This window comes from Hoplias malabaricus, chromosome 1, assembly GCF_029633855.1.
Source record: "Hoplias malabaricus isolate fHopMal1 chromosome 1, fHopMal1.hap1, whole genome shotgun sequence".
NCBI lineage: Eukaryota > Metazoa > Chordata > Actinopteri > Characiformes > Erythrinidae > Hoplias > Hoplias malabaricus.
This window is the reverse complement of record NC_089800.1, coordinates 52,765,006-52,778,359: the sequence shown is the minus strand read 5'-3', so window position 1 is coordinate 52,778,359 and position 13,354 is coordinate 52,765,006. Positions and strand designations below refer to the sequence as shown.

Sequence of the window (13,354 nt, the reverse complement as noted above, 5' to 3'; positions counted from 1 at the left end):
TCTTTAATGTACATTAATGTAATTACTTTGAGTCATTCTGGGACATTTGTATTTGTCTCTTCATCTTCATCATCTTGGACAATGAATTTATTGGAGAACAGTGGTTGGTTTAAACCTGCATGCTTCAGTACGCTAAAATCACAAGGTAAAAAAGCACCACAAATATTTGAAGTTATACAACTGTTAGATGAAGTAAATTAAATAGTGAACAAATCCACACACGTCTCAGCACTCAGTGTTAAAGGACACAGATTGGATTGTGACAGGAAAGGAAGTGAAAGGGTCTTAGAAGATACAAGATACGATCCAAATCAAGCCTCAGACATAATGCTTCAGCTGGTAGACAGATGGGTTGTGGTTCTGGAATGTCACATTCTTCATCTCTTTTAAAGATGGAGCATAACCCCTTTGTTCCCAGTCTTTCTCCTTCCTCTCTGAGCTAAAGATAAGTATCAGCGCAGTGGCCAGCAGCACGGCAGCAGTGGCAAAGCCCGGGTAGAGCGCCTGTCCGATCTCACGCTTCAGGGAGTCAGTGATGGCTGTGTTGTAGAAATCTTGGACGATGTTGTGCGTGGTTCAGGAGACAGGGATGAGTGTGGCCAAGGAAGACACCATAAAGAGACATGCCCCTGCCACTAGGGCTGCCTTGTTGCCCTGGGTGTTGCCATAGCAACAGGTGGTCCTCTGGATCCCGATGGCAGAGATGAGGATGCCCAACGCGGCAAGGGCGATAGCGACAATTACGAGACACCTGAACGTCAGGAGGAGGCACCAGCATTGAGTCTATACCTTGCAATCCATGTAGAAGTCTGCTTGCCTAACGCACGTCACCCACAGTCCTTTCCAATGCTCCTCAATGTCGATGAGGTTGGTGCCGATAAACGCTGAAAAACTACGAACATTTGAGTATGGGTCCTGTATCTAGCAACAATGGGCAAATACAGAGAAATACAGAAACCTCCTGATTAATGCCCTTCATTTCAGAGGAAACTTTGGGCATGTTTTTTTTGGCCACTTTTAATTCTGGCTCAAACACCATGAAGCCTGATATCATCATGTATCGTCCTGAAAAAGGAATTGTCTGTAGCTTTTATTCTAGCGTCATGTTTCACATTCTTCCTTCTCGGACACACCCTCAGCTCACAGCAGCCTTTGCTGTGTGGCCAGAAGTTCACAGACACTGGCTCATCCAACATTCTTCCTGAAAAGAGCTAGACAAGCAGAGGCTCTATCTATAAACAGTTTTCAGAAGAATCCCCGAGCCTGTGTGGCTGCAGTTATCACAGCAGACTAGCAGTAGCAGTTTCTCATGCAGAGCTGTCTGAGGACTCAAAGGCTCAATAGCGGTGTTCTCTCCTGAATCTTTCACAGTGTTATTTATGTGACACATTTTCTTTAGGAGTGTGTTGCAAACATAAAAATCATAAAAGTGTTTATGTTTAACAAATACACTCAAGTTGGTCAGTGGATTTTATGTAGATACAGTATGTAGAGACTGGTGTAATTACAGTAAAAATATCAGTGTGAAATGACAGTAGTAACACTTTTAAAGCTGTTGGAATCATTCTAACACACTGTAAAACTGAGCTCTCTGTGAAATGTTATATCAGATCTCAGATCACAGCCAGTGATCTCAATCTCTTGATCTCAATGAAGAGTGAGAGAGAGAAAGACAGAGTGAGAGAGACAGAGAGAATGAGAGAGAGAGAGAGAGAGAGAGAGAGAGAGAGGGAGGGAGGGAGAGAGAGGGAGAGAGAGAGAGAGAGAGAGAGAGAGAGAGAGAGAGAGAGAAGGAGAGAGAGACAGAGAGAGAGGGCTAAACAGAAACCTGAAAACCAGCTGGACCTGTCCACCTTACATGACGACATCACCCTCTGAGTTTCATATGTAAACACCAGCCCTCTTCCTTCAATAACACAAGCGTGTGGACAGTAAAACAGCTCCACACTTGGCCTGGATTCAGTCACAAGTAAATTATCAGTCAAAACATAACCTGGTATCTCCAGGTTTGGATTTTATTTCAAAATATCACTCGCCTTTTACACTGTTCCAGAGTCATACATGAAGAGTGTGGTATCCCTGGTCAAACTGGGGGTGGGAGGTGATTACGAAACTCCACCTACTATTTATAGCAAGAAAACACACATTGACAAATTATAGTACAATTATACGCAGGTACTGCTACTTAGCACTAAATTGAATGGTCAATGTTCCCCTGCTTCACACTACTTCATTAACACGGTTCTTACCACACTGAGGCCTTATAAACTACTGTACGCTTATTGTTTACTGTACGCTTATTGTTATATGACTTCAGCCACACTGCTTTGTTGTTTTGCTCCAGGTCTCCCAGAGCAGAGGTGGGTGGGTGCCACCTTTGATTTCTGGTTCAGTGGGACTTCCTCTTGTTTCAGGGGTTAGGGAGGAGTTCTGTTGTTACTAAAATGGGTATCAAATACTGTAAAGCTATACATCTGTTTGTTTTAACAAAGTTGGAATAACCTTCTATGATGCCACCTAGTGGTGACTGCAGTTTTACTCTGTAGAAACATAATCCTAGACTCAGAGAACCCTGTAAAACATTAAAATGATAAGATCACAGATAACACAGCTTTTTTTAACACATCCTGAGGACAGTGCTTCCTCCATGTCGTGCTGAGCTCAAGTAAAAGAAGAGATGGATCCTCACATGCTCCTCATCCTCTCAGGGTTGTGTGTCATTGGAGGAGAAAATTGGGTAAAAATGCATTATCTAATTAATCCATCCATCCATCCATTATCTGTAACCGCTTATCCAATTTAGGGTCGCGGGGGGTCCAGAGCCTACCTGGAATCATCGGGCGCAAGGTGGGAATACACCCTGGAGGGGACGCCAGTCCTTCACAGGGCAACACAGACACACACACATTCACTCACACACTCACACCTACGGACACTTTCGAGTTGCCAATCCACCTGCAACGTGTGTTTTTGGACCGTGGGAGGAAACCGGAGCACCCGGAGGAAACCCACGCGGACACGGGGAGAACACACCAACTCCTCACAGACAGTCACCCGGAGCTGGAATCGAACCCACAACCTCCAGGCCCCTGGAGCTGTGTGACTGCGACACTACCTGCTGCGCCACCGTGCCGCCCTATCTAATTAATAAACCATATAATTAATTGATTCATTAAGTTAACAGCATCAAGTGAGAGCTACAAATGTTACAAAAATCATTCAAAGAAATGTGGGTATTGCTTTATTCCTGGTAATATGGACTTATTTTTGCTGTTTCAGATTATTTACGTCGGAATCAACTCTAAATTCAGGAGAGTGGTAACTGCACAAATGTAAACACAGAGAGAAAGTCCTATAAAACTAAACAGCTCGAGTTACAAATGAGTTTCTGTGGGAATTCAAGCAGTGAATAAAAATTTACAAACACTTTACCCTTCAGTCACAAACAAACAGCAGTCTCCTCCAACACACCGTTGAGCTTCTAAACATAAACAAACCAGAGGGAACGACAGTTCCCCACAGTCATAGACATTTAATGAAACGTCTGTGACCTTCTCCCCCTGTGTAAACAACCCTGTTCAGAATGCCCGCTTTCAGCACCTGTTCCTTTAAATGATAATGAGCCGCTCGCTGTTCACCCCGACCCCGAGCGCACAGCAGTGAGGAGCGAGGAGCAGAAGCTCTGGTTTTTAGCCGTTTTCACTTGGTTCTCTTCTTCTCCGTTCTCGATTTCTTCATTTTTACTCAGTGCTCACTTTCAGTGCCTGTTCCTTAAATTGATAATGATTGAAAATAAAAGTTGTAATGTGAAATGAAACACATGAATAAGTGGTGCGTTCTCCTTTTGTCTGCGGGGGGCTCATGCTGTGTCCAGGGTCTGTATCTGCCTGGAACCCAATAAATGCGTGTAGACCCTGAACCCACTGAGACCATGATCAGGACAAAGCAGGTGAAGAATAAGGATGAATAAATGAATGAATGAATGTGAAGTAAACTGCTGTAAGTTAAAGTGATATCTGGGTAATTTAAATCAAACGTGGTTAAATCTGACATTGACTGGCCATAATATGATGCAACTTTGCAAAGGTTGTTCTCAAACGATGGGTGGAGATACTCAGATGGGGGTGGAATACTTTTAATCAAACTGAATTTTAGTTATTAAAACAGTTGATATACTGACACCTAGTGGCCTGGATGCATAACACACTGTAGACATCCCTGTTTTAAACATGGGTACCTTTATGTTGGAGACCCTCTCCATGGAGTACAAACTTGTTAAAGTTACAGCGGCTATAAAACAAATTACTTCATTGCATGTGAGTTGCAAGTTACAGAAAATGTAAAATCACTTTTATAAATATTGTTTACAATATCTGTACATCTTTTTGAAAAGGTGTTAACTACAGCAGACACCATTTATTTCAACTGATTATGTCAAAATAAATTGATAAACATTAAATATTTATTTTTGACCAAATGAGATGACCCTTCAAGACCCTCATACGTCATCAGAACACAAATAAAATAGAGCAGACATAATTCACGGAAACGACATTAAACTGAGATAATTCACTAGGGATCATAGAGTTTAAAGGAGAAAATACTGACATCCTTGGGTTTCTTTGGACGCTGGGCAGCGTCTCGCCAGTGATTCACATGGCGTCATAACCCTCCGTTTGGAGTGTGACTCTGAACAATCTCAGTTTGAAGGGTCATGTCGCCCTCACACTTCACCCCACCCCTCTATCCCTAAAGGAACTGGATGAACAGAGAGGTAGGGCTAAATGGTAGGAGTCAGAAGTGAAATGGCATTGGGTACAAGTCATACATCATGATTCTGAATCTCAGTCTTAGCACACTCGTGTCTCTTTAAACCTCTCTTTTGACTGAAGCTCCGCCCACAATCGAAGCAGTGATAGGGCTTCTCTCCAGTGTGAATTCGGAGGTGTATTTTGAGGTTACTCCCTCGGATAAAACTCTTCCCACAATCTGAACATTGATAGGGCTTTTCTCCAGTGTGAATCCTCTGGTGTTCTTTCAGGTGACTCTTTCGGCCGAAAGTTCTCTCGCAGTTCGCGCAGGGGTACGGTTTCTCTCCGCTGTGAATGACCTGATGGTGCTGGAGGTGGCTCTGGTAGTCGAAGCCCTTGCCACACTCCGAGCAGTGGAAGGCCTTCTCTCCGGTGTGAATTCTCTGGTGTGTTTGGAGACTTTGTAGTTGATTGAAGCTGCTCCCACACTCAAGGCAAAGGTGAGGGTTCTCTCCTGTGGGAGCGCAGAGGTGAAGCTGGAGGTTGCTTTGTTGAGTAAAACTCTTCCCACAGTCGGAGCAGAAATAGGGTTTCTCTCCGGTATGAATTCGCTGGTGCGTCTGGAGACTTCCCGGTTGATTGAAACGCTTCCCACAGTCGGAGCAGAAATACGGTTTCTCCCCAGTATGAATTCGCCTGTGTCTTCTGAGGTTACTCTGATGATTAAAGCTCTTCTCACACTCCGAACACTGATAGGGTCTCTGTCCGGTATGAGTTCGCTGATGTTGCTGGAGACTGTGCTGTCGGCTATAGCTCTTCCCACACTCCAAACACAGGTAGGGTTTCTCTCCGGAATGAATTCGGCGATGTTGGCGGAGGCTGCTGTGTCGGTTAAATCTCTTGCCACAGTCTTTACAGTAATAAGGTTTCTCACCAGTATGAATTCTCTGATGGGCCTGGAGAGTACCTTGGTGGGTAAAACGCATCCCACATTCTGGACACTGATACGGTTTCTCTCCAGTATGAATTCTCTTGTGGGTTTTGAGTGTACTCAGGTGGGTAAAGCTCATCCTACAGTCTGAACACTGGAACGGTTTCTCTCCAGTAGGAATTTTCTTGTGGGTTTGGAGATGACAGTTTTGAATGACGTGCTTCCCATGGTCTGAACCCTGGTGAGGTCTCTTTTTATCCAGTTTGGTTTCCATTTTTAAGATATGTGTGGATGAAGAGAATACCAGAAGACACTTACTGAGGACTGGGGCATCTTCTGGACGTCATTTCCTCATATTTCCTCTCTCCGAATGTCAGCAGTCATGTCCAGTCTTAGTGCCATCTTTGGATGATTTTTGCGGAATATGGAGAAGACGACAATCTGTAGAGAATACAATAATAAAAACACCTAGCTCTTACTGTACAATGCAACCTACATATAAATATCTTATTAGTTAAAGCAACACAAGATACGATGCAATTTACATCACTGTCCTAAAATCCAGGAGGATGAAGAGTGAGGGAGAGGGTGGTTTCCTAGCGTTTTTTAGAAAATTTACATAGTGCCATTTCTTCAGTGCTGAACCCAGAGTAGCACAGACAGAGGCTGTGTTCTCACCATTGCAGCTCAGTAGAGCGTCACAATAATTTAAAAGCCATAACTTAGATATAAAAATAATGTCCATTGTTGCTTTAAACCACAACCAAGATATCTCATTCCCACACATTATTAAGGCATCCACACTTTATTATGTTGTTCCCACACATAAAGCAAGGCATGCAAACATCTAAATAAGTCGTGGGAATATTATGCTTTATAATTTTGAAAGAATGTCACCAGCGGAGCTCTGGACCATTCTGACCAGCAAGTAAATTTGGATATGCTTAACACACTTGCAGGAGAACACTAACTACCCTGCTTATGTTGGATAACAGATGCTGTTGGTGAGTGATGGGACAGAGAGAAAGCCACTGTTCGCTCATTGGACTACAGAGAGGTGTGACATCACTGGGGATCAAATTCACAAATCATATGCATACAATCTACAACCTCGTAAAATACAATCACATGCAATATACATCTAAACATAATAATTATATATCAGCTTAATGCAAACAGGTTAGTATGGGAATGACATAGGTTAGATCTGTTTACACGAGAAGGACAAAGACATGTTCTGAAAGAATAAATAATAACAAATAAAGCTACCATTCCTTAATAAATAATTTGCTGCTATTTTACAGACATTTCTCCAATTTCCCCCTAAGTGTCCAATAACACAATGCCAAGCAGAGAGGGTAAAGAAGGTTTAAGAGCTTTTACCTTCAAAAGAAAACACACACAGCTCCTGTTTATTTTTAACACACAACAGAGCGAATCTGTCTACCGCAGACATTATTTGGGGCCCGGTTCCAATTCTCGGTGAAGTGCACAGGTTTAGCTTAAGAACAATATAAATTCGCTCGTCTGAACTGTGTAACTTTACTCAGTTGTTGACGTAACTGCTTCAAATATAATTGTTAATCAGCCTTTGATGCAAACCTTTCGATATCATCAAGCAAGAGTATGCTTCAAAAGAACTGCAGCGCTGGAATTGGGACACGTCCCATGGGCTCTACTGTTGACTCGGTGGAGTTGAACAGCGCCTCTCTGGTGGTAGGAGGAAATCACCGGTTGTCATTTGTATGTTTTGTTTGTTGCTTTTAATGTACGTCTTTTTGTCACTTGTAGTTTTTATCTTTAATATTTTGGCTTCGTGCTTTTAGTGTAATTTCAGAAACCAGTAAAATGAAAACAAGCACATTTTTAAAGCAACAGGGCTTTAACCTGAGCCGCTTTTGGAATGAGCCAACTGTAAATATCTGTCAAAATAAAAGCTCCTCGGCGGTGGAAAAAAGTTTCCATCATTGTGTTCTCTCTCTCTCTCTCTCTCATATATATATATATATATATATATATATATATATATATATATATATATATATATATATATATATATATATATATTTCAATATTAGAATATTTAACCTTTCATTACATTTTACTTTTCAAGTTAAAAGAATCACAATGACTGATAACTGCATTATCATTATTACAGCACTTATTATCTTTAGCATATAAGGAAAGCAAAAGTGTGTGATGATGGCATAATTTCCAGAGTAACTTTAAAGTGATCTGTGATTTTCTCCACTGCTTCTTATTTACGTGGCCTGGTTGCACCAGAGATTCAGTACTAAATTTATTTTAAATGAGCTGCGCCCATTTGGGAGACCTGGTCTGTGAAGCATAAACATGTTCATTCAACATTTTTAATTTTTCTTTCCATTTGCTTTACACTTGGACAATACATAAAAAATACATCACTTACACTTTTTGAACGTACAAATGACATATTGCCCCTTTACTCCTTCACTTGTTTGAAACTTGGTCCAAGTTCAAAGCAGAGACTGGTTGCTCTTTTGCATGTGTTCGCTGGTGTTTATGGAGATTACTAGTTAGATTAAAACATTTTCCACAGTCTAAACACTCATGCCATTTATCTCCGGTGTGAATTACCTGGTGCCTGTGGAGGTTACTTTGATGATTAAAGCTCTTGCCACAGTCCGAGCAGAAGAAGGGTTTCTCTCCAGTGTGAATGTGCCTGTGTTTTAAGAGAGTACTTTGCTGATTAAAGCTTTTCCCACAATCTGAACACTGATAGGGCTTCTTGCCACTGTGAATCCAATGTTTCTGGAGACTGGCAAGGTAGGCAAAGCTCTTGCCACAGTCAGAGCACAGGTAAGGCCTCTCTCCGGTATGCATTTGCTGATGTGTTTGGAGGCCAGCTTGTTCTTTAAAGCTCTTCCCACACTCTGAACACAGATAATGTTTTTTTCCGGTGTGAATTTGCTGGTGTCTTTGGAGACTACTCTGGGAGGAAAAGTTCTTGCCACATTCTGAGTAGCAATAAGGCTTTTCTCCAGTATGAATTCACTGGTGTTTCTGGAAATTCCTTTTTTTACTAAAGCTCTACCCACATTCTGAACACTGGTGGGTTTTCTGCTCTACTTTGTTGTTCTCCATGAATCATTTGTATGAATCATTTGAAACAAAACCAGAGGATGATTGACGTGGACTGCAGACACTTCTGGATGCTTTTTCCTCATCTCTCCTCTGTGTTGTTTGACACCATTTGATGTTTTCATAAACTTACACTTAGTTTCTGTAATGAAATAAACAATAGGAGCAAGAGAAAACAAAATAAAAAAATGAAAGAGACACTATTAACATTATATTAAACAAGATATTTTGTTTATCATTTACATTTATTAGATATTAATGGAGAATTTAATGTTAATATCAGTTCTCTATTTAACATTTCCCTGGTGTAATTCCCAATCTCATTTAAAGGGGCATTCAATAACTGCATCCTCTGGACAACGTCCTGTGTCCAATGATGAAGGAGATACTGTCTCTGATATTACATCTACAAGGTGAACCAATGAGGTAGGAGTGGAGTGGATAGTGAGAGGACACAGTGAGGGTTTAAAAACTCCAGCAGCACTGCTGTGTCTGATCCACTTGCACCAGCACAACACACACTAACACACCACCACCACGTCAGTGTCACTGCAGCACTGAGAATGATCCACCACCACATCACACCTGCTCTGTGGGGGTCCTGAGCGCTGAAGAACAGGGGGAAAGGGGGGTAACAAAGTATGCAGAGCAACAGATGAACCACAGTCTGTAAATGTACATCCACAAAATGCTCCTGTGTGGTCAGTGGAGTGGAACTGACAGTGCGTTGAGAAACCAGAAGACCACATTTATGTTATTCAGCATCTCAGCTGATATAAACACATTACCATACATATTTATTCAGTAATGTTTGGACGGGGGCCGATTTCACGACGTTATATATTTTTTCGGGTTTTAAACATCTCTCTAACCGTGACTTTAAAACCGACGGAGTACAAAATGATATTTAAAGAGCATTTACCTTCAAAAACCTGGCTTCTGATTGTTTTCGTCAAACAAGGGCGTGTCTAAAATCCCCTAACATAGTGCACGACGTAGGTCACAGCATAACAGCATCAGAACCCAAAAACTGTATTATATATATTGAATAGAAAGGCATTTGTACGCTATTTACATGCTTCAAGACTCACTCGCTTATAAACAGTAACGTATTTCTCTGTAGTGTATACACTACGTAGGAAGCTGGGGTTGATTTGAGACAGAGCCACTGTTGACGCTCGTTGACGATCAACAGCGACAGCCTGTGGTGGCTGGAGAACATCGCATGTACAACGGGGTCTAACTACAGAAATTAAATATTAGTAACAGGTCAATTAACTATATCAGTAACACCACTATGTACCAACACACAAACCAAATATCAAATTTTTAAAAATATCAAAGTGAAGTATGTAGAGTAACTGGACTACAGTCTGTAATTGTAGAGCTACAAAGTTTAGCTGAATGATCACTGGAGCTGAAAGAAATAAACAGGACAGAAGGATATGTTTAGTTGTGTGTGTATTAAAGAGAATATTAGACTTTAATTAGATAAAAGATCATCATTTATTAAATAGGCTACTAATACTGCAAGATATTCACAGGAAAAACAAACATCTGATATTTTTATAATTTTCAAACTAAGGAAGTTAACAAACAATATTTAAATAACATCCATAAAAGCATAAAAATATACAACTGTGTTACATTAACGAAAAAATATACATAAAAATATACAACTGTGTTACATTAACGAAAAAATATACATAAAAATATACAACTGTGTTACATTAACGACAACAGCCTTAATTACAAGCTTTTAGTGAAAACGAACATTAATAGAAAACACAGCAGGTGCGGTCAGGAGATCTTTGGTGGACAGTTTGTTGAAAAATAATAAAAAGGTTTGCTGCTATTAAAGACGACATTAACAAATGTAATCAAAAAACACTTTTTATAAAATTTAGAAGATGTTTCCTCGCTCTTTGCTGCTCTCAGGTCTAATGTGTTTATGAAGAGACTGTATCAGTAAATGCCTGAAATAACAAAGTGTCTTGGTCCGGTTTGCGAGGCTTTCTCTCTCTCTCTCATCACGGCGGTAAAAGGGCAACTGGAGATTTTTAAAAAACACAGAGACTCCGAACTTAGAAAGGCACAAACCAAGAAGAGGATATTGCTCTATTCCTGCACCATAGGTGGGTAACAAATAGTTTTTGCTGTTTCAGATCATTTAAGATGGAAATTCAGGAGAGCACTACTGGCACACTGGGTTTTCATTGTCTGTAACCCTTATCCAGTTCAGGGTCGCGGTGGGTCCGGAGCCTTCACGGAAATATTGGGCGCAAGGCCCATAAGTCATAATCATAAACGTTAAAAGAAATAAATGCTTGGAATAGATCAGTCTGTTTGTAATGAATCTATATAATATATGAGATTAATTTGTTTATTTGAATTACTGAAATAAATTACCTTTTGGATGATCTTCTAATTTATTTAGATGCACCTATAACTGCATGAATGTAAATAGATCAAAAGTACAACAAAACTAAACAGCTCGATTTTCAAATAAAGTTCTGTGGTAATTCAAACAACGAAAAAAAAATCCGTTAAACTTCAGCCACATAAACACAAGTCATTTTTTCCCTCAAAAATATCGTTCCACCTTAAAAGATGTGGCACTTCTAAAAGTAAACAAACCAGAGAGAACAGAGTTCCCCCACAATCGTAAACATCCCCTTTAAATATTAAACATCTGCAGCAAAACACTGTCACAAACATTGATTATCGAGGGCTATTTGGCAGGACACATCATAAATGTTATCATCAGATACAAAACAAGGACACGTGATGCCACTGATATAATGCACTGAACAGCACCCTCTTGTGGAGCACACTGTTAAATGTGAGTGAGTGTGTGAGTGAGTTACAAGTCTTGCATTTAAATTGACTGTGCAAACATCTTTTTACTCCACCAACTCGTCTTCGGATTTTAAGTCTCTCTTGTGGCACTCGTGCGTATTTAATGTGCTTAACTGTCTAAAGCCCCGCCCACATTCGAAGCACTGATAGGGTTTTTCTCCAGTGTGAATCCTCTGGTGCGTTTGGAGATGACTCTGTCGGTTAAAACTCTTCCCACACTCTGAGCAGTGATAGGGCTTCTCTCCGGTGTGAATTCTCTGGTGTGTCTGGAGGTTACTCAGCTGGTTAAAACTCTTCCCACACTCTGAGCAGAGGTAAGGCTTTTCTCCGGTATGAATTCGCTGGTGGAGCTGGAAACTATTTTGTCGGTTAAAACTCTTCCCACACTCAGAGCAGTAGTAGGGTTTGTCTCCGGTGTGAATTCGCTGGTGCTGCTGGAGAGTGCTCGGCTGGTTGAAACTCTTCCAGCACTCAGAGCACTGGTACGGCTTTTCTCCGGTATGAATCCGGTGATGCGTTTGGAGGTTGCTCAGCTGATTAAAACTCTTCCCACACTCTGAACACTGGTACGGTCTCTCTCCGGTGTGAGTTCTCCGGTGCTGTTGGAGGCTGCTTTGCCTGTTAAAACTTTTCCCACACTCTAAGCACAGATACGGCTTTTCTCCGGTATGTATTCGTTGGTGCACTTGGAAGCTGCTTTGTCGGTTAAAAGTCTTGCCACATTCTGAGCAGTGAAACAGTTTGATTCCGGTGTAAATGAACTGATGGATTTCAAGATGTTTTGGATAATTAAAAGACTCCTCGTCGTCTGAGTGTGTGGGACTTTTATCTTGATTGTCCATATCCCCTTGCAATTCACTAAAGTACACATCTGCAGACGATTCCTCAGGTCTGGGGCTTATTCTTTCAGACGCCGTGGGCCCTAACCTCATTTCAGCTGTTTTTTCAGACACAGAGCCTGAGAAACTCATGATGGCAGTTTCTGTCTCTAAGTTTGTGGAGCTGGACCCTAGGAGCAGAAGACCAGTTCTGGAATAGAAAGAGAAATAAGACAAACTTTAAACATACATCTGATTTAATCTCGTGTTTTTCCACTGTATGATACCTACTCTACTCAGCTGTGCTTGGCTTTTCTCCTCCTCCACCAGGTGAATCAGGTCCTGGTTCTGGAAGTGGGTTCTTGTTTAGTGGCTGTTCTCTCGTGGTTCAGAGCGAGTCGAGTAGGGACTAAACCGTGGAGTGTAAACCTTGCAGAGCGTTGATTGTCCAGAGAGAGTCGTCACTCTACGCCACGCAACGCAGACGTCCAGCACCAACTCTCCATCTGTAAAATCCCCAGCTGCAGCACGGCAGCTCGTAAAATTACAGAAGCCTTCCCAGAAGAGTTGAGACTGTTACTGCAAGAGAGAGGGACAAAATCATTATTAACACCCTTCAGTTAATGCTGGACAAGCTTTTGTCCACCAACACATTGCTGTGAGGATGAGATTGAATTAGTCATTAGTGAGTTTCCACTCCAGAGATCAGTTCACTGCTCCACATCCCAGGGCTGCGAATGTACACACCTCTAACCCATGACATTGGGCATGGTGACCTTATGCTCATGTGCAGCTGCTCCAAGGTGTGTAATTTCATATCATTTTGTTCTATAGGGATCATACACACTGTATCCACAACAGCTGGACGTAATATT

General features: G+C 41.4%; 2 protein-coding genes across 5 annotated transcripts in view; both read right to left on the bottom strand.

Annotated features, from left to right (window-relative positions):
* Nucleotides 1–3,294: 3,294 nt before the first annotated feature.
* Nucleotides 3,295–9,846, bottom strand: LOC136693185 (zinc finger protein 420-like). 4 transcript variants are annotated; one of them, XM_066666739.1, is made up of 3 exons: nt 9,725–9,837; nt 8,299–8,944; nt 3,295–6,123 (listed from the first exon to the last, which is right to left on the bottom strand). In XM_066666739.1, the coding sequence occupies exon 3, from the start codon at nt 5,954–5,956 to the stop codon at nt 4,823–4,825; it is 1,134 nt and encodes a 377-aa protein (XP_066522836.1). In that variant the 5' UTR covers nt 5,957–6,123; nt 8,299–8,944; nt 9,725–9,837; the 3' UTR covers nt 3,295–4,822. The 4 variants fall into 4 exon arrangements, with proteins under 4 accessions (XP_066522836.1, XP_066522838.1, XP_066522837.1 ...); XM_066666741.1 differs by lacking the exon at nt 8,299–8,944 and having other exon boundaries at nt 9,725–9,846; XM_066666740.1 differs by lacking the exons at nt 8,299–8,944; nt 9,725–9,837 and adding an exon at nt 7,285–7,555.
* A 478-nt stretch (nt 9,847–10,324) lies between these two features.
* The window catches only part of LOC136693231 (zinc finger protein 420-like), a 7,606-nt gene continuing 4,576 nt past the window's right edge, over nt 10,325–13,354 (bottom strand). The window contains exon 4 of the mRNA XM_066666742.1: nt 10,325–12,404. Coding sequence (XP_066522839.1) covers nt 11,706–12,404 — 699 coding nt within the window. The 3' untranslated portion in view covers nt 10,325–11,705. The remainder of the gene's footprint in view (nt 12,405–13,354) is intronic.